Source organism: Arvicanthis niloticus, chromosome 3 (genome assembly GCF_011762505.2).
Source record: "Arvicanthis niloticus isolate mArvNil1 chromosome 3, mArvNil1.pat.X, whole genome shotgun sequence".
NCBI lineage: Eukaryota > Metazoa > Chordata > Mammalia > Rodentia > Muridae > Arvicanthis > Arvicanthis niloticus.
Window position 1 is genome coordinate 123,772,415 of NC_047660.1, and position 21,230 is coordinate 123,793,644.

Genomic DNA, 21,230 nt, shown 5'->3' on the forward strand with positions numbered 1-21,230 from the left:
CCCATAGAAGCCAGCCTTTGGAAGTCAATTCTTTCCTTCGCTATAGATTCCAGGGATGAAATTCAGGTTGTTAGGCTTCTGTGGCAAGCACCTTTACCTGCTGAGCCAACTTGTCCACTCTGAACTTCTTTTCACCGATTGTCCCACAGGGAACTCAAAGAGACTCACAGAGAGGAGCTTGAGAAGTTAGAGAATAGCTACAAGGAAGCCTTGAAGATAGAAAAGGCCACTGCCCAAGAGAAACTAGGTATTGTCGGGCCCTGGGGGAAGACTGAGGAAAGGTGGGTAGCCTGTGCCCTGACGTCCCTATGGCCATGGTGTAGGGGGGGTGGTTGGCGTAGCCAGATGTCTAACATTTCAGTTCTGAGGCTTACAGCATGAGAGTGACTGAGAATGAAACTGGAGGGAGGGAGCCCGTGTCCTTGAAAATCCACCTTCATCAGTGAAGTGAGAACGTGACATTCTTTAAAAGTGCATTTTAAAGTTCTAAAACTATATTATCACTATATAATAGCACTATGACACCTTCAGGTTTTCTTGCATGTAAAATGGCAGTGCTTTGTTGACTCCTACCTGGGATGGTGTGATTGCAATGCTCTGTAGTGCCCAGAACTGCACTGACGGAATCTCACCAATCGAATTCACGCTGCCCTTGGGAACAGCAGAGTGTGCATCTTTCAGATTTTGAGTTTATAAGCTAACGTCCACAGAGAATGAGACACTCTATGACCTTCCTCCTCTGTTTGAAGTTAGTGTCTTATTTACACTTTGTTTGTTTCCAGTTTCCTAAAGAGAATGTGTGGTTTTCATAACCACTGTAAAGAGTAAATGCTACAAAGGAGAAGCAGATAGAGGCATCCGAGAGGTTCTGTTCCTCCTTCCCACAGAGCCAGATCACCCTGAGAGGGGGAGGGCTGTCTTACTAAAATAGCTGAACAGAGGCATGTGAGTTTCGAAATCTCTAAGAAGCGCATTTATCAGAAAGTGCCAGACCTCTCTCCCGAAGGCTCTTTGTCCATTGGTTCAGGTGGGATCCAATACCTGATAAGCTTTTTGGTGAGCTTCCAGGATGACTTGGGAATCCCCGGACGGTTTCATCACCTTAGGGAGTGCTTGGGTGTGGTGCTGAGGAGTTCATGTGAGTTTCAGAAAGTGTGCCCATTGAAGGAATAATGACAACTTGTTTTCTTTTCATCCAGATGAGATGGGCAAAGAATATAAGTATCTGAAGAACATGTTTCACATGTATCAGGTAAGATTCCAAGCTGCATGGTAAGGTCTTCCTCTGAGAGGAAGAGAGATGAGGCCCATTCCTGACTGAGAGCATGAGGATGAATGTAGACCTGGAGAGATTCTAATATCCCCTCACCACTGTGTCACTACTGTGTCGAGCAGGAAGTATGAGCCCAGTGGCTTCCATGTTCGACAAACCAGCTATTCAACTCTGAAGAGGCCTGTTGAAAAGAAGGTGTAACAGTTGTTCACTGTTTTCTAAAAATGAAGACTGGGAAGGGGGTAGGGTCTGGAGAGAGGGCTCAACAGTTAAGAGAACTGGCTGCTCTTCCAGAGGCACCAGATTCAGTTCCCAGCACCCACATGATAGCTTAAAACCACTTGAACCAGAGGATCCAACACCCTCTTCTGGCTTCCTCAGGCACCAGGCTCTCACAGTGCACAGACATACATGCCAACAAAACATACACACAAAACAAGTTTGTTTTGTTTTTTAAAGTTAAAAAAACTAACCAACAGTAACACAGAAAAGAAAGAATTGTCATTCACCACAAGCAGCCCATTGCAAACTCCTGTACTTTGTTGAAACGTTCACTAAGTGAATCTATGGACATTTTTGCATCTCTTTTCTCTGGGCACTTTAGGTCTTTCCCTCCTTTGTTGTGACTGCCTCTGTGCCTTTAGGGTGTCACTGTCCCTTTCCCACGGACCAGATGTTATTACAGTCACTTGCCGTGACAGAACAAACATAGCACTTTGAACATCGGATCCTAGCAGCAGAGTGCTGGTCAAAGCAGTAGGCATACTTAAGGCCTTTCACAGATTTGATCAAACTGCCACCCAAAAAGTTTTATCTCATTCCACATTCAACAAGCTGAGACCTGAAGCCATTCATTCCCTTTAATCCCTGTACTGGTCGGGTTTGTGGCCAACTTGACACAAAATGGAGTCATCTGGGGGCAGGGAGCTGCTTTTGAGAAATGACCTCTATTGTCTGAGGACAAGCCGGTGGGGCATTTTCTTAAATAATAATTGTGTGGGGGCGCTCAGCCCATCGCAGGTGGGCCCCGCCTCTGGGCAGATGTATACAAAAACAGGCTGAGCAAGCCAGTAGCCAGGACTCGCCCTGGTACCAGTTTTTGCCTGAGTTTCAGCCAAGTTCCCTCAGTGATGGGCTGTAATATGGAAATATAAGGGAAATAAATCCTTTCCTGCCCAAGGTGCTTTTAATCAGAGCTGTCTCCTTAGAGGTCTGCCAGAGTCTGACATATTCAGAGGCAGATGCTCACAGCTAACCATTGAACTGATCAAGGGGTTCCCGATGGAGGAGTTAGAGAGAAGAGTGAAGGAGCTGAAAGGGTTTCTGGCCTCATGAGGAGAGCAATAATACCAACCAGCCAGAGCACCCCAGGGACTAAACCACCAGCCTGGGTGCACATAGGAAGGGACCCATGGCTCCAGCTGTGTATGTAGGGGAGGATGGCCTTGTCAGGCATAGGTGGGAGAGGAGATCCTTGGTCCCATGAGGGCGAGACGCTGAGTGTGGGGGAACTCGAAGGTGGAGAGGTGGGAGTGGACGGGGTAGGTGGGGGCACATCCTCATAAAAGCAGGAGGAGGGGGAATGGGATGGGGACTCTGGGGGGGGGGCGTATGGGGTAAGGGGATAACATCTGAAATGTAAATAAAATATCCAATAATAATAATTTTAAAAAAAGAAAGTAAAACAGAATGATTCCCCAAACTTGATGAAGTCCCAGAGCAGGCTGCCTTACAGGGAGATGCAGAATTAGATGTGATTCTCAGACTCAGAGAGCCTATCTGTCTTCCAAAGAAGTGGAGATCCAGCAGAGGGCCTTTGACCTTTAGGGTTATCCCAGCTCTCCTCTGAGCTGAGCTGGAATTGGTTTTCTTCTGTATAACCCATGGAAGGGCCCCTCAGCCAGGCCCAAGTGAGGGGAGAACAAAGCCTGCTGCGACCCTGTGAGTACCTTGGCCCCCACGCAGCGGTCCCCTGTTATAGTGTTTCTCTGTTATAGCATTTTCCCGTTACAGCTCTTCTCATGGTGCCTCCATGCTCCACAGGATAGCATTTACGATGAAATGGAAGACAAGTGGTCCAGGCGGAAGGCAGAATGGGAGAAGGATGAGAAGATGGAACGGGAAAAGATCCTGTTACAACAAAGTGAGTCGTGCAGAAGCTGCTGGCTTTCCCAACAGGACAGTGACAAAAACAAAACCTGCCATAGATCTTGACCTTGACTCGAGGGAAGGGGCCTTGGGTTTACCAAGGGTGAAAGGCCAGATGCTGAACTTCTGAATGAAAGGTGCCTCAGGTTACAAAACAGAGGACAGTGAAGGCAAGGGTCACTTTTTTTTTTTAATCTTAGACACAAGAATTAAGGAATCTAAAATGTACATGTTTACCCATCATGGGCTGGACCAAATATGAGTATTGGCATCTATAATGAAATGTAGAACATAAAATTCCAGGAGGAATTCTTGAATTTGAATTAAAATTATTCAGGACTCTGCTGCCAGGTCATCCAACACTGAGAACGGGTGAACTTACCTCTGCCCAAGGGCTAGGTGTAAAATTTTATTAAGAACAATCTGGCTAACCAAGAGCTTTAAAGAGAAAAATGCCCAAGAAAGCACAGCCATTAATTACTTCAGCAGAGAAGACACAAAGACAAGCAATAGACACTAAACCACAAAACAAAGAAAGAACAGAGATGCTGCCGACTGATCCCACGTGGCTTCTGTCACTGCACACGGAAGGTCCAACTCACCCCAGGCATCACCCCAGCTGAGGTCAGAGCACCCAGCCCAGGCTGAAAGGCTCTTGGGTTCAGTCCAGTCTGGAACTAGCCCTGTACTCAGTACTCTAGGTTTCTCTTCGGCCTGCTTTCCCAGCCTTTACACATAAACCTGCCATTTCTTTCTCACCTCCACAGAACATAGGATAACAAAAAAGTTTGAGTTAGAGTCGGAAGAAGAAAAGAAGAAAATGAATGAGTCCTTCAGTGCTATTTTTGAGAACTTCACTCGAGAGAAAGAGGTAACTGGAACTAGTTGAGAGCGGTCTGGGCAGAGCAGCTGAGCTCGGTGGGTCTACAGCACTCAGGTGACTTTTCTTGTCTCAGTAGACATATTCTCCCCTTTGTTCAACTTTCCTGGAAATATATGCAAAAAGAATGACTATTTTAGTTTATGCTTGGTTGCTGTGATAAACCATGCCCAAAAGCAAATGGAAGGAAAAGGATTTATTTCATCTTGGGAGGGGAGGAACAGTTCATCCTCAACTTCCAGTGCAGGAAAGTAAGGCAGGGACTTGAAACAGAAACCACAGAGGAACACTGCTTTCTGGCTTGCTCATTCTTGTTCAGCTGCCTTTCCTACACTGGCCAGGACCACCTGCCTAGGGATGGTTCCACCCACAGTAGGCTGAGCCATCTCACATCAACTGGCTGTCAAGAAAATGCCCCATAGGCAAGCCCACACGAGTAAGAAGTAACTCTGGGCTGTGTCAAGTTGACAGCTGAAGCCAAGTTGGAGAATGATTGTCTTGGGGCCCTTTATAGCTAGGCCATCTTACTGCAGGGTTTTTGGAATGGAAGTTGTAATTAGTTGGAAATAGAAGTACATTAAACGTGCAAAACCTATAGAGTTCCATGGTTTCCCAACATGGCCTCTCTGAATGCCACCCCCCACCTCCAGTCTTTCTATAAATGAAGGAAAAGGCACTGGTGTCAACTAGTCAAGTCAGTTTGGTCATGTACCACTCCTACTAAGTCAGAGTGACTATCTGAGAGCTAAGGCAAGGCAAGATCCATGCACCTCCTAGCCAATAAGAATGTCATAGACAAGGTTTTCCCAAACAGATAGACACTGACTAAGCAGAACATGTTAGCATTCCAACCCCCCACCAGTTGGCATGGCCGATCTCTGAGCTCTCAGATGCACTAAAGGTTTGCTGGCAGCCGACATGGTCACCTTAGCTAGGCAGAATCTCTGTAAGGCTGTCACCACGGGGCTCAGCCGCACACCTCCCTAGCAGAAGAGAGGGCCATTCTGGGATCAGGTCTTAGACATCACCTAAATACACAAGCGATGCGCTTCCTTAGACTGCTCCATCCTTTTCATGCAAATGGCGAGTTGTGCAATATTGTCGATATTTTGAATATTTTGCTTATGTGCACATTTCTAACCATCGTGCTAATTCCTCTTCTGTTAAACCCATCTTCCCTCACCTGCCCCCAGACAACCACTCTTCTGGTTTCTGCCACCGTAGACTCAATTTATCAGTAGTTTTTGTTTTGTTTAAAAAAAAAAAAAAAGCTGGTTCCGATGTTCTGATAGCATAACTTATTCCAAAATAAACACAAGCACAGTTCTAGTCATCCTTGCAGTGTCCCCAGTCAACCTTTAAAAATTTATAAAAACCAAATGTAAAAAGCATCTGCCTCAGCGAACTTCTAAGGACATCACAGATACCAAGACCAAAGGTGTCACTTGTCAGTCCTCACAAGGTTGAACAGTTTTGTTTTTTTAATTCTGATTTTTAAGTTTAAGTAGCTCCAGGTAAAAGAGTGCCATCTTCCCCACCCCCCCACCCCCAACACACATACTGTCTCTGAACTCCACTCACCAAGGCAAAGGTCACTTTGTACTTCAGAGCCACCAGAGAAGATGAGTTGGTTATTCCTCTTTCTGACAGACTCTTGGCTTCTTTGGGAGAGACCATAGGATGGGCTTCTGTGGAACTGAGTTGTGACAGGGTAAAGAAACTCCATTTTGTGCTAGGCAGCCAACCGTCTTGGTACCCACAGGCATCTTGTGTCACTCCAGTTCCTGAGGGTGGGTAACTCAGTGGCCCCCACCCAGAATGTGCAGCCATGACTCTGACTGCTCTTCAGCTTCAGAAACCTGTCTATGCAGACATTCAAGGACCATTTCAAGGCCGCCTGGACCATCTACACTTGGCAGAGCAGAGCCACTCTTGATTGGCTTATGCAGATACTCGAGGTCTTCTGGTTTTTACCTTTAAAAATCCTTCCCTCCATCCTCTTTGCATAGCAACCTCAAGTTTGCCTCAGAGAGTGTTGTCCCACTAACAGGATCAATACATTTAACTAATTATAGTCAAGATTAAGTCCGTGGTCTGTTTACAGGAGTCTCAGACTCCATAACAGGCTAGCTGAGGACCAGGGTGTCACATGAGACCTGTGAACCTTCAATGGGTTTTCCGTGTCAGTCTTTGAGGCTGGGTTTAGTTTTGTCTTTTCCAGCCATAACTTGAGTCACTTTGGCTTTCCTCCCAAACTTGGTTTGTTCATTTTCCTCCTTCCTGCTCCCCTCCCTCAGCTGACTTTCTCACATTTGATGTTTCCCTCTTGCCTTTCCATGCCGACACTCTTCTCTGGTTTCTTTGTTGATTTTTCTTAGTGAAATTTATTTTTAATATTTATTAATATCAAGCCAAGTATGGTGGTGCACACCTTTAATCCCAGCACTAGAGAGGCAGAGGCAGGAGGCGCATTTTGAGTTTGAGGCCAGCCTGATCTACAGAGTGAGTTCTAAGATAGCCAGGGCTATGGAGAGAGATTTTGTCTCAAAAGCCCCAAATATGTATGTCCTTTCCTGGTCACTCTTTCTGCTGACCTGTTCCTTATGCTCCTCTTCAGTAAGGATCTTTTTCATGTCTCCCCGCTCCCAACCTTATCATAGTTGATGACATTCTGCTTAGAGCTTTCTCTTGGCAGCAGTCCTGTTCCTTTTCTCAACAAACCTCACTTCCTGATGTGTCAGGGTGCTTTGTGGAAATCCCCTGCTTCTGTCCAGATCATTTTCTGACTCACCGAGTCTGCTGGAACTGTAAGCAGCATTCTCTTCAGGCTCCCTGTCTGGACCCAGACTAAATCACCTACATCTTTGCCCCACCCCACCCTCCACCCCGCACCCCCACTTCTTCACCCTTCTCCATCCTTCCACCTCTGGTGGCCCAGGGGAGATCACAGGAGGACGGTGGGATTCCTGTACCTCTGAGGTGGACTAGTGAGTGCTCAGATATCACCCCCTACCTCCAGCCTCAGACCCCACCTACCCTTGGAAGGACAGCACAGGAGCAGCAAGACCAGGCCAGAGCAGGGCCCACATCTGCTCAGAACCAGTTGAGGGGGAGGAGAAACAGTGGACACACTTACTCCACAGCCACCTCTGGCCCACCAAATTCAAACTAGCCAAAAAACAGCATTGCTCGATTTTCAGGTTTTAAAACGTAATGTGGACATAGAATGTCTAACGTCTAATGTATTGTTTTCCCCTAAAAATAATAGATAAAATTTTATTTATTTGTTTTTCACATTCATAAATTCCTTTTGTAAAAGTGGTTTGGGGCAGATCTCCCTCTGTAGCCCAGGCTGGACTTCAACTGACGTGCAACCCAGGATGACCCTGGTCACCTTGCCTTGGGCTCCTAGCACTAGGATTCCGAGCAGGAGCTCACACCCAGCTCCTCTTTACGGCTCAGCAGTGTTGCTGTGTAGAAATGTCATACAATGTGCTTGTTTTACTGCTTCATAATATTTGGATTATTTTCATTTGTTGGATTTTAAACAGGCTAAAGAAGGTTGGCATTGATAGATTACTACTTTCTTTGATGTGCCTGTTCAACTCTTCTATTACTTAAAAGATATGGATAATACAAATAGTTTGTATATATGTTGCAATAATAACTTCCACTGGGGTTTGCATTCTCATTTTGCAAACATTGTCTTTCAATGTACAGGAATTTTTAATTTTGATGAAAGCAGATTATCACTCTTTCCTTTTTAGAATTAAAAGCTCTTTCTGCCTTCCCCATAACACTACTGCCTATCATAAAGCCATGGAGATTGTGTGTGTGTGTGTGTGTGTGTGTGTGTGTATGTGTGTATTTAGAAACCTTATGATCTTAGCATTTCTGAGTCTATGGTCCATATTGAATTTTTTGTGTGTAGAGTGAAGCAGAAGTCGTAGGAAATTTTTCTATACTGATAGACAATTATTCCATCATCCTTTCTGAAAAAAGACACGTTCTTCCCTCGATGAGTCGTCTTGACGTCCTTTGAGTGAAGGGCAAGCTTCTCTTCCCATTCCGCTTAACTGTTTCTCTACACCCAGGGCAACACCGCACTGTCTCGATACCATGTAAAGCCAGTTAGTACAAGCAGACAGTCTGACTTTGCTACTCGTCTTTCGTGTTGTTTTTCCTCTTGTTATTTTATTTTATTTTATTTTATTTTATATGTTAGCTTTGGTATTGTATTCCAGGATGATCTTAACTTTACATTTCTGTGTGAATCTTAGAGCTCGTCATACCCACCAGCTGATAATGCTGAACTTCAGTAAGAGTTGTGTCCTTGAATCCTCCGGTGGCTTCTTCATTCTCTAAAAGAATATCCAGAACCGTGGTGCTAACCTTTCCAAATACAATTGTTTTTAGGCACTCATAAGACAACATAACGAAGATCTCCTGCAGATGCAGGAGCTGAGAAAATCCAAAGAGGTAAGCATTCCCAGCCAGCTTTAGGAAACTGTGCCTTCCAAGCTATATATGCTTGGGGAAATGAAATGAATTTTACCCAAACCAGTACAATTATTGGAGCACCCAAACCTAAGTGTTGGACTCTGTAAGTCAAGATGAATCTAGGACTTGATGGGAAGCAAATGCAGCCTTTCTCAGAGCCAGCTGTGAACAAGGAGAACAGCAGAGGCTGCATGGTCATCAGTGTTGAATAGCAGCTATATTGAGCAAAGCTTAAAACACAGGATATCATTGTGAATTACAGAACACCATTGTCTTAGTTAGCATTTTATTGCTGTGAAGAGACACCATGACCAAGACAACTCTTATAAAGAACAATATTTCACTGGGGCTGGCTTACAGGTTCAGAGGTTTGGTCCATTATCATCATGGTGGGAAGCATGGCAGCATTCAGGTCCACATGGTGCTGGAGGAATCAAGAGTTCTACATCTTGATCCCCAGGAGACAGTGTATCACAGTGGACATATGACCGCAAAGCCTGCCCCGACAGTGGCATACTTCCTTCAACAAGGTCGTTATCTCCTAATATTGCCATTCAATATTATATGCCATTCAATAATAATATAGCCGATTCAAACACATGAATCTATGGGGTCATACCTATTCAAACCACAACAATCATGTTCTTCCCTCTGAGCCGTCAGTCTTCCTAATGTCTCCCAAAGAGCTTTGTCTCTAAGCCTCTCTTGCGTGTACCTTACACATGATGGTTTCTGCTGGGCTCCTTTCTGCTAAGACACACAAGGCCATGTGTGAAAAGAAAAGAAACTTTGGTTTCCCTTTTCACTGATAAATTTAATTTGTATCCAGAATAGACATGTCTAAGAAAAAGACTAGTCACTGCACAAACATCAGGAAGACACCATATCTTAGAGTGCTAGCAAGAACTGCGGTATCCTACGAGGTAGACAGCATGGCCCCCGAGCCAGGGAGTCCTATTCTAGAAACAGCTCTGCTGAACTCTACTAATTCTATCATCGGTATGATTTCTGAGTCCGTTTCCATCTGGTTTCTTTTGTTTGCAAGGCTGCTGAGTTTTCAGTAGGTGCTAGTCATTGTGAAGCTTAGCTTGTTGGGCACTGAATGTTTTTATATTCCTTTACCTGCTCACAGACTTTACTCTGGGATGTAGTTAAGTGGTCTGGAAATAGTGCGATCCTTTTGAATCTTGCTAGTTAGAATTAAAGCTTGGTGTGGAGTCACCCCTTTTGAAAGTCCTCCAGACCCCTCTGCATCAGGTTGTTCCAGCCTGGCTGGTGGGACTGAAGCAGTCTCAGCCCTGTGTTGTCTGAGGGCTTGTTCTACCTGCTTCTTTCTCTCTCCCAACTCCTCTCCTTTATTTCTGCCTCCACCACTCCTCTCCAAAGGCCTCTGGACTTCTTGTTGGTTCTTTAAAGGGATAGAGTGCCCTACCTTGGAGATCTTTGCATTTGACGGTCTCTACATAGACATCTCTTTCCCTGAGATCTCCATAGCAAATGTTTTTCCTGTCTTCTGGTCTTCATTCAAATGGTAGCCTCTGGGGAGTCATTCTATTTAAAGGCTCAACTCTTTGCTCTGACACTTTTCTTTCTCTGTTTTGCTTTTCTACATTAATTTAATCATCCAAGCAGATAAATTCAGTGAAGGAAGGGTATGTTTTCTTCACCATTCTTATTTTCTAAAACAGTATCTGGTGTACTCTAGGCTTTAAACCAACACCAGTTGATCTTGAATGGATATGTGAATATAAGAACTTAAGCTCGGCCTGGAACAGTGCCGAGCTTAACGCAGTTGTACTCGGTGATGTTAAATGTCAGCTCACGGATGATGGATGATGCGTGCCATGTGGGGGTTTTTCTAGGGGTCTGAGGAGATGGAAGGACTAAGTGGGATGAAACCTGGGGAAAAAGACCAATCTGGTTGATATCTTTAGCCTTGTCAGTGCCTAACAAAATGCATACAGTAACTGCCAGGTGTTGACTGCAGTGTACTATGAAGATGACAAATTGGAAAAGAGATGTGTGGTGAATCTTCTTGGTTCATTTGTTTTTTGTTTTCATTGTGTTTAAGATAGGGTCTTATTGTGTATCCCTGGCTGACTGGAACCTGTTGTGTAGACCAGGTTGGCATCCAACACACATAGAGCACTATGCCCCTGCCTCCCAAGTGCTTGGATTAGAGGCATGCACAACCATGCAGGCAGAAAGAGATATGTTTATGATAAAATGTAAGTGTGATGTCATCTCTTCAGAGAAAAGAAGCATGAGCTGTGTTGGGGGTGGGTGCACATCTGCATCAGGTCAGCAAGGGTTGCCGTGTGGTATGTGATATGTGGATACAGGTAGGTATTTCTGAATTTCAGAATGTGGACAAGGCAGAGATAGAGTTCCAACTCAATATAACAAAAGAAGCTGGTGTGCACAGAAAGCAGAAGGCAGGCAGAGAGACATGAGGACAATGTCAGGAACACTGTCTTCTGTGGTCCTTGAGACAGTTCTCACAGCAAGCCAGAAATAACTTATACAGCCCCACAGGAAGCAGCACAGGGTAGTTCAGTAGTCTGGCCCCCACATTAAGGAATCTGGGTTAGACTGTGAGGGCCACTGGAAGACTGTGAGGAAAAGAATGTCACCTGAGGTGAGGACTGTCAACAAGGTGGAGGAAGGTCTGATGTGGAAGACAGAGCCTGCCATTAGGACATGTTCCACTCCATAGCTCAGTCTAGCATCTGTTTCCATTCACTGTCTGAGACTGTCTTGTTAAAATTACCAGTAACTCCGAAGTCACTAAATGCAAAGCTTGCACTGCCTCGCTCACCCAGGATGAGCTGAGCTTAAGATGCTACCGGCCATTCCTTCCCTGGGCATTCAGGTGCTTCCATTACTTGGGTGGCTGCCCCTCCATCTGCTTGATATGTCCTCCTTGTCCCTGAGTTGCTGAGCCCTGGAATGCTTTATTTTACCTTTCTTCTCATTAGGTGACCCCATGCTCCCCCATCAATTTAACCATCCACTCTGTGTTGCTAACGGGTCAATGCCTCAGCCTGACCTCACCTCTGAGCACCAGACTCCAGTCTCCTCCTTCCAGCTCACAGTAGCTCGGCCACCCTCACCCACCCTATTACTCCTCAGCTGAGCTACAGGCGCACCCTCTCCTCAGCCATGTCCCATCCCTCCAGTCCATGCTCCATGGAGCAAGAAGATGAAGACAACAGGGTGCCAGTAGAAAAGCTCGTGTGCCCTGAAACCCTTGCATGGCCTGCTGTTCTCAGCTCACCATGGCCTCCAGGATGACTCCAGGATGACTGACTACATACCTGTGCCTTGGCTTATCGCTGGCTCTCTTCGTTCTAGCCACACTAATACCCTTATCAATGCCTAAGCACTTTGCTTTCCTGGCTCTTTGGCACTGCTTTCCTTCATAATTTGTTTAATCGGTGGACTGCCTGTTAGGGCAGATTTAGGTTTGCAGAAAAATGAGGTACAGTTGGTCATCTGTGCGCTTAGATTTTCCAAACCCTACTTTAATTAAGGTTCTTAAATGCTTTAGCCTCCCTTCTAGCCTACTACCCACCAGAGGTAGTGGGGGGAAAAAGTTTATGGGGCAAAGGAAGGTGTGAACCTGTTTAGAAATAGTTCTTTGGGGCAATTCCAATCTTCATGGTCAGGATAGCAGCAGTTCAGGTCACATGAATAATCACCATCACCATCACCACCATCACCATCACCAGCAGCAGCAGCAGCACCATCATCATCATCATCAGCAGCAGCAGCAGCAGCAGTAGCCTGATCCAATCACAAACACCATTCACAAATCAGCAGTGGCAATTCGACCAAGAAGAAGCCTCAAGGCTCTGCCAATCACTTGAGTCCATGGAAGCAGCAAGAAACTTGGGGAACATCACCAAAAGTTCTTTGGTGCATTTCTTTCTATGAAGTCATAGCAAACGATGACCAGTGAAGAAGGCAAGGCGAACCAATGCCACAGTGCTGTGCACGAAGACCAGTGGCAGCAAAGCCCAGTGAAGACCAGCAAAGAGTGGAAGAAGACAAGGCGAACTCAAACTACATACACAGCATCGTCCGCTGTCTGTTGGGTTATATTTATACCCTTTGCAAACATCACATGTTGTCTCAAGTGTCCACTCCAACAAAACATCACACGCCCTTTTTCCAGGCAGCTTCCAGAAAAACACCAGGTGTCTGCCTCAGCAAAATATCCTTTCATGAGACAGTTACCAGAAAAAAACAAAAACAAAAAACTGAGTCTCCAAGGAAACCAGAAATTTCCACTCAGTCATCCACCTTGAAAGTTCCTATATAGTCCCTCACAATACTCTTCATGATCCCTGGCTAGTAGCTTGCACTAGATGACGTGTTAGTTACCGAGCAGTCAGCGTCAGCATCCTGTTGTTAACTGAGATCCCTAGTTTACATAAGGGATCACTCTTATGGTGTACATGCTATGGGTTTTGGTTAATATATCATGTCAGGTATCCATCACTACTGGGGCAAACAAAATAGTTTCCTGCTGTAGAAATGCTTGTTCCCAACATCCTCCCTTCCACCCCCTCCCTAACCACTGAACCCACAAACCTATTCAGCCTCTAGTGTTTCATCTTTTTCAGAATATCACAGAGTTGGAGTCAATAGGAAGAGGTGTTGTAATAAAGACTATGCAGAATGGGGTTGGAGAGGTGCCCCAGCAGCTAAGAGCATTTGCTGTTCTTCAGAGGAACAGAGCTTAGAACCTAGCATCCAAGTCAGGTGACTCACAACTGCCTATGACTCCAGTGCCAGAAGACCTGATGCTTTCTTCTGGCTTCTACAGACACCTACACTCACGTGTGTACCTGTACATGTGAACACATGCAACCCCCCCCACACACACACTAAAGATTAAATATTAAATTTTTTAAAGAGGATGCAAAGTTGGGAAGAGGTGGAGGGTGGATCTAGTTAGGGGAAAGTGGGGGGAATATGATCAAATGCATTGTGTTCATGTAAGAAATTCTCAGGAAGTCATAAAAATATTGTATCTTAAAAATAAATCTAAAAAAAAAAAAAAAAGACAATGCAGTGGATGAGTGGCTGATGACCACGCTGACTGAGGAAGGCTGCTTCGGCAGCAGTGGCAGGGACCCTGAAGACTAGGACACAGGAGGGAGAGAGAGAGACAAGGTAGAAATGGTGGCATGGTGACTGGTTGGCAGTAAGTGCTACAAGAGAACATGCCTGAAGTTGTCAGAGTGCATTGTGTTCCAAATGCCCTGGAGAAGGGAGTATTCCTGAGTTCATTCTTGGGGACATTACAGCAGCATGACGTCCTGAGGCAATTTCCTCTTGTGCAGATCTTGGAGGCTGAGTTACGGACACAAGCTATTGTTCTGGAGACCCTGAACACAAACCTTTACCAGTGCCAGATAGAACTCCAGAGAGAGGCAAGTCTTGGTTAGACTGAGAGCCGGGCTGGAGAGGAAACTGGGGAACTGTGCTGTTCTGCCCAGGAGCCATGTCCCAAGGGCTCTGGGGAAGACGGCTATTCAAATTTATCTTCTAGAAAGCAATAGCAGGAAATCTAGAGAAATTGTTCCAGACGAAGCTTGCGGAAGCTGAAGACAAGTATAAGCACACCATACAGATCCTGACAGAAGAAAATAACTGCCTCAGGTATGGGTCCTTTGCTCAGGGGGCTTTGGCTGAGTTGCTTTTGAGAGTGGGAGGGTGTTGAAGTGACTCAGGACAAACCAGGAACACCTTTCAGATGTCACTGTCCTGATCTTCGGGAGGAGGTAAATTTCTGGACCTGGACACACACTATGGAGGTAGACTTTTCATTTGAGGTGGACTATGTATTTAGCCTTTTCTCCCACATGCCTGTTTTTGTGTGAAACAGGGAAATTGTCAGTGGGTTTCTGAGCTGCTTTGTCCCATGACTGAGGATTGTTTCTCAGAGTTCAGTGGGTTTTAGCGCTCTGATTCTGGCTCCTGTTGAGACTCGTTGCCAATCACAACCACCATTCCCTGAAGGGCCTTCTTAAACCACTAGCCTAGAAGATAAGTTACCTAGCACATCAATTTCCATTGGGAATATAATCTCCCAAACACCACATTTCACCAAATTTAAGCCAGTTACTGTGATGAGAAAGGGTGCTTCCTCAAGCAGGAAGAAAGTTCTCCTACCCACCAGCAAACACCTCCATCCCTCTACCCTTCCAGGCTTCGTGATATAGTGACCTGTCATTCCTTTTACAGGCAGAAGATCTTAACCACAAATGAGGAAACTTCTGAAGAAAGATCTGAGAAGTCGTTCCCTGCCAGTCCCAATGTGTATGAGTCTGACGTTCCTGAACTCAACAGCAACAAAAAGCATGCCATGTCATAGGTAACAAACTGTTCCTGTGGCTGAGCAACACTGCCCTGGGAAGCTACGGACTTTTTCTCTCGAGACTTTTCTGGAGAGATGCACGGGCAAGGTTGAGTTCTTAAATTGTTCTGATGCTACTTTTGTCTTTTTTTCATAATTTGCTTTCTTCAGAATGGTTACAAATGTTTGACTTTTTACCCCAATTATATCATGGCTCTCCGTTGAGAACTGATGTCCTCTGTACTGGGGTTGAACTTCTGTGAGGTGTGTGCTATGTGCTTTTCTATATTTTACATGAGACTGATTTGAAGGGTCTTCTTTTTGGGTGGTGCCTGCATTTTGGGGTGTGACTTTTGTCCCCCGAGGGTAAACAGCAAGCAAGACAATTCATTGATTTAATTCCAAAATCTTTATTTCCTCCCATATCATACTTAGGCCAGTGACTTTGGAAGAGTAACTGAAGAGTTACCCTGTCTCTGACCTTCACGAGAATTCAAATGCCCATAGAACTGAGGTGGGCGCAGGGGACCCAGTCACAGAGACAGCATGCTAGAGGGGGTTGGTAAACTCAGAGACACACCCTAATCTGATCACGGCACTTCTCAGACTCATCGGACTGCCTGACATTTGGGTGCATGGGGTCATTATGATTGAAAAAAAAAAAAAAAAAACCACCAAATTCTGGCTTTTATGTGTAAGTGCCCCTGTTAAGTGTTGACAAGGAATGTTAAATAGTGTTGGAAGCCGGGCAGTGGTGGCCCACACCTTTAATCCCAGCACTTGGGAGGCAGAGGCAGGCAGATTTCTGAGTTCCAGGCCAGCCTGGTCTACAGAGTGAGTTCCAGGACAGCCAAGGCTACACAGAGAAACCCTGTCTCGAAAAACAAAAAAAGAAAACAGTGTTGGAAGCCAGGACTAGAAGCTGCATGTTCCCCACGTGTAAACATGCCAGTTGTAAAACAGAACAAAAACTAAGCAAAAGCAAACAAAATGATGCTCAGAAACAGTAAGTCTATGTGATCTTTTTTTTTTTTAAAGTAGCATCTTCTCAGTGACAGTTGATTTAGGAGGAAATGGGAATATAAAAGTTTATAGGTGCAGACTCAATAAAATGTATACTGAGGAGCAATGCGTAGAACAGCTCAGTTTCTTTTAAAAAGTTACATGACGGGGTGCACATCCAGATTCAACCACCATCTGTCATGCCAGTAAAGCCGTTTTGGAAACCCAAGGACTTTCTCATGTCATTGGGGCGGATCTGTGAGGAACCATGGAGAAGGCCTTTAATGAGCCGCTGTAGCCACAGCCGCTGTGCCTAACTTCCCACCTGGAGGAACCTTCAGCGTTCCCGGCCACCCTACCCATAGCTGGTGCAACCAACGTGGGGCACAACGACACAACTACAGAAACTGATAACGTGGGTAAGCGTGGAAAAAGTCTCAACTATTGTGCTGCTGTCAAGGAGGACCTCTCTGCATTCCAGCCACGGGGACAGCCCTCTTCAAGCAAGCTAGCTGAGCCGCCAATAATTGAGTATAGTAACTGAGTCTCTCCCACAGGGTGCTGCCGGGGCCTCTTTTTTCTTCTCCCAACCCACATTTCTCTTGGCTGTGGGCCGGCTGGTCACGCACCCACATGCCCCCAGTCTCAGTCTTTCCATGGTCTCTCAACAGCATCTGAGAGCCCAAGGGCTTGAGACCAGTTGGTCCCTGGCCGCCTCCGGGCCCAGGAATCCCCCAATCCAAGAGCTCTGCACCCCTGCGGAACCAGACTGACTGAAAATTCCCCACGCCTGGCGAACCCCCCCCACCCCCCACCCCCCACCCCCGTGCTCACCTGGTGCTGTGCAGAATAAACTCAGCCAAGATCCCACATGCTTCTGCCATGCTGAGCTGCAATCCCGGCTGACCACATAGTGGCAGATGCATACACCCACAATGCAACAGAGACTAAGGCCCGCATGTGCCCACGCTTGGGCCTACATCGTTCCCTACAGATGATAGAGGACACGTATAAAGCCAGCTCCAATAGCACCCCTGCTGGCGCCTGCGGGGTGGGAGGGGCAGAAAGCCTCTCCATGGGACAGATCTCCACGACAGACCATGATGTGCTTCCTCCCATGTACCTAATGCTTGCTACACACCCTTTATAGACATCCCCCTGCCGGGATGCTGCTTCCCTGCTGTGATTATCCTATAGGTGCTCCCACAAGTCCAGTGGAGACAAGGCCATCTCCTGGAGCCTGCCTAGGACACCAAATTGCCTTCTTCTAGCCACCTAATCTGACTGAAGACCCCAGACATGTACACTGAGACCCCCCCCCCCCCACACACACACGCTGAGATCCAGAGACACACACTAAAGACTCCAGAGACATGCAGAGACAGCAGAGACAACACTACCTCCTGGAACCTGCCTGGGACACCAAGCTACCTTCTTCCAGCCACCGTGTTTGACTAAAGACTCCAGAGACACACGCTGAAACCCAGAGACACACACTGAGTCCTACAGAAGACAGATCCAGATCTTCCAGCTACAGATAAACTCTTTTGCCAAAGTCAAATAGCTGAAAGTTACATGTTAGTAAGGAAAACATAATGTCTATCTAGATTAATCAGATGTTATTACCCTCAAACTGTACCACCATATTTAATTGTTTCAATGATCCCTTGCATTCCTAACCCCCACTCCCAGCTCCCCTTACCCTATGGCTTAATTGTGTCACACCCTATGGCCTTCATAGTGTTTTCTTTTGACTTCCTCATCCACAATTTTCACTACAGATGACAGTGACCCCCCTTCTTTTTTAAAAAAGAAAACAGGGGGAGATGTAGGGCTGTGAAAGGGGCCTTGGTTTTGGTCGAAGCACTGACTGGAAAGCCTGGAGACCCAACAGGTGTCCATTGCCTGTAAGGGACGGGCATCTATTCTTCCAGGCTCCCAGAATCCAGGCTCCTAACACGTGGCGTGGAACTGCATTGACCTGCACTGTTCAGTCACATTCAGGGCAATGCAGCCCCACCCAAAGAGTACAGGTAGAGGGCATGACTACAGACCTCAGGCCCTAGAGAGATTTACATACTAATGAGATACCTGAAGGCCAGAGGGCGGAGCATTCTTTTCCAGACCCTCCCCCCTCCCTATTTAACTCAGGTTTGCCCTGAGTTTCACGGGGTGCACATCCAGATTAAACCACATCCGTCATGCCAATAAAGCTGTTTTGGAACACCCCCTCCCCCCAAAAATAAGTAAATAAATAAATAAAAAGTAAAACAATAAAGTTATATAAAAACATAGAAAAAATCTATACATTAATATAGAATTTGAAAAACAAAATTCAAGATTGAGACCTTGCTAAATCCTGATTCAAACAGACTAAAAATTCAAGAAGATAGGGAGATTTTGAATATCGACACTGACTGGTATTTAATGTTTAAAAATGCTTTAGCTATCTAAAACATACCTCATCCTAGAGACACTTGGGTCTCTAAACTATTTATATGTAAGAATATTACACTTCAATGGGACCCAAGCCAGCACACTTGCGTGAGTGAGCGAGTGAACAGGCGAGGCAGGCAGGCAGGGATACAGTCAGTGAGGACAGAGCACAGGACAGCCGCTGAAGCTGGGGGAGGAGAGCACGTGATTCACCATGCTGCCATTGCTTTCTTTACATTTTGTATATTTATTTATTTATTGAGGATTTTCATAATAAAATACTTTTTTAAAAAATGAGTTTTGGCCGGGTGGTGGTGGCACACACCTTTAATCCCAGCACTTGGGAGGCAGAGGCAGGCAGACTTCTGAGTTCCAGGCCAGCCTGGTCTAGAGTGAGTTCCAGGACAGCCAGGTCTACACAGAAAAGCCCTGTCTCAAAAAATCAAAAAAAAAAAAAAAAAAAAGAGTTTTGTTTTAATGTTATTATCTTACAAAACATAAATAAAACCTTCTTTTATAAAGACTTCCAGAAAAAAAAAAGAGAACTTTCTGATGGACCGTTAACTAGAAGTACATTAATTAAAAACTTGTAAGTTACCAAAAAACGAACGACAAAAAAATAATTTTTACTCCTTTTTTTTTTAAGGGGAAAAAAAAACAGGGTCAAATGTAGCCCAGGCTGGCCTCAAACTCATTATGTAGCAGAGGATGACCCTACACTCCAGATCCTCCTGCCTCTACATCCCAAGTGGTCAGTGTGGTCTACCACAGCTGGCCTCAGTTTTCCTTAAAATGTGTCTACATCTACTTGTCCAGTCATGAGTTGCATGCATGTGAGAGAGTTTGCCTTGGAGGTCAGAGGATAACTTATGGGAGTCAATTCTTTTATCATTTTGGTCTCAGGGATCAAACCTTGTTACCAATCTTTGCAGCAAGCCCCTTTACCCAATGAGCCATCTCACCAGCCCCCCCCCCCCACCTCATTTACTGAAGATATAACAGCAATGTTAACATTGGCAAGCTTAACTTTTGCTCATGTGTATGTATGTAAGGAGTGCTTGCCTGCATGCTCACACATGTATAAGTACATGCGTGAGGGAACACATGCTTTGGCAGGCATATGCATGTAGTCTTCTTCAAACATTCTCCACCATAATCACAGAGGCAGGGGCTCTTAATTGAACCTACAGTCCTCTGATACCACTGGTCTGGCTAGACAGCTTGCTCCAGGGGTCTTGTCCCCACCCTCCAAGCGTAGCAATTATAGGAGGGACAACATGCCCATCAGTATTTACATCGGTTCCAGGGATCTGAACTCGGGCCGACTTTGCTTGGCAAGTTCTTTAACCACTGAACTACCTCCTCATCCTGGTCAAGGTCAATCCTTAACTGCTCTTAGCCATGGAAGTGTTTTTATAGTTACTCCTTCCAAAAACAAAGGGACCCTTTCTTTTTATTCTCACCACGTTTCCCAACATCTCTCACTCTGAAGGACTTTCAATTGATCATGAAATATCCTGAGACTAATGAAAACTAACCTGGAAGAATTACATACTGCACAGAAAAAAAGTTCAATATTTTTATTACCTCCGAGAATTTCATGCAGTGAATGATATTCACCCCCACCCCCCACCCCCATCCTCTGCTGACTTGTCTCAGGTCCATGCTCCAGTCATTCACCTTCTCTGTTAACTTGTCTCAGATCCATGTTCCAGTCTTGCTTTCTTACTAACACATCTTCAAGTTTTCTTTTTTGTTTTTTTAAGACAAGCTTTCTCTGTGTAGCCGTGGCTATCTCAGAACTTGCTCTGTAGAGAGCAGCTGGCTTTGAACTCAGAGATCCTCCTGCCTCTGCCTCCAGAGTGCTGGGATTAAAGGTGAACCCATGGAGTCCAATTTGTGTTGCCCAACTATTCTAGGGAGAGGGGCCTGCCTTGAGTGTGATTGCCTACCAGAGGCCACTCCATTTTTAAAAGCAAAACAAAACATACACCCAAGTGACAGTATACAAACTGGTTAGGTTATATTTAGAAGTGTGTGTGTGTGTGTGTGTGTGTGTGTGTGTGTGTGTGTGTACAACAATGATAAAAGAGGTCATGTATTTGAAATTGGAAGATTACATAGAATTTAAAGTGAGGAAATGGAAAAATGATATAAGTGTAAACTCAAAAACAAAAGAAATCATAAAAAAAATAAATTAGACTCAGTCCTCCACACAAAAGTGCACAGATAACCCATGTGAACTGTGGAGAGCACACATCAGTTAGGAGGGAAGAAGAGTTTCTTCCGTAGTGTGAAGGTGGGCTGTGGCATCTGCTTCCCCTTGTTCCTCCTGTCGTCTTTAGTGCTCACGTCATAGTTCACGCCAGTCAGGATGCTGAGAATATCGTCACCTCTGAAAAACAAAGCAACATAAAGCACCTATGGGGCAAGGCAGTGAGTGCCCACTGTCTCACTGGCAGTGCCCACCATCTCACTGGCAGTGCCCACCATCTCACTGGCAGTGCCCACCATCTCACTGGCAGTGCCCACCATCTCATGGTTGCACCTACTCTCTCACTGGCTGTGCCTGAGGTAGGTTCTCTAGTTCTGTCTCTCAGAGAGAGCATCAGGGATTCAAAGTT

At 45.5% G+C, this 21,230-nt stretch overlaps 2 protein-coding genes across 5 annotated transcripts in view; one reads left to right on the forward strand and one right to left on the reverse strand.

The window, feature by feature from the left end:
* Flacc1 (flagellum associated containing coiled-coil domains 1) overlaps positions 1–15,396 on the forward strand; it is a 30,386-nt gene extending 14,990 nt beyond the window's left edge. The window contains exons 8-15 of the mRNA XM_034498638.2: positions 150–247; positions 1,200–1,252; positions 3,317–3,416; positions 4,189–4,292; positions 8,718–8,780; positions 14,153–14,242; positions 14,362–14,471; positions 15,057–15,396. Of these exons, the coding sequence (XP_034354529.1) occupies positions 150–247; positions 1,200–1,252; positions 3,317–3,416; positions 4,189–4,292; positions 8,718–8,780; positions 14,153–14,242; positions 14,362–14,471; positions 15,057–15,186 (748 nt within the window). The 3' untranslated portion in view covers positions 15,187–15,396. The remainder of the gene's footprint in view (positions 1–149; positions 248–1,199; positions 1,253–3,316; positions 3,417–4,188; positions 4,293–8,717; positions 8,781–14,152; positions 14,243–14,361; positions 14,472–15,056) is intronic.
* Positions 15,397–20,639: 5,243 nt separating this feature from the next.
* Positions 20,640–21,230, reverse strand: part of Casp8 (caspase 8) — a 40,779-nt gene continuing 40,188 nt past the window's right edge. For all 4 annotated transcript variants that reach the window (XM_034497148.2, XM_076931859.1, XM_076931860.1 and 1 more), the window contains one exon: positions 20,640–21,001. In XM_034497148.2, the coding sequence (XP_034353039.1) occupies positions 20,866–21,001 (136 nt within the window). In that variant the 3' untranslated portion in view covers positions 20,640–20,865. The remainder of the gene's footprint in view (positions 21,002–21,230) is intronic.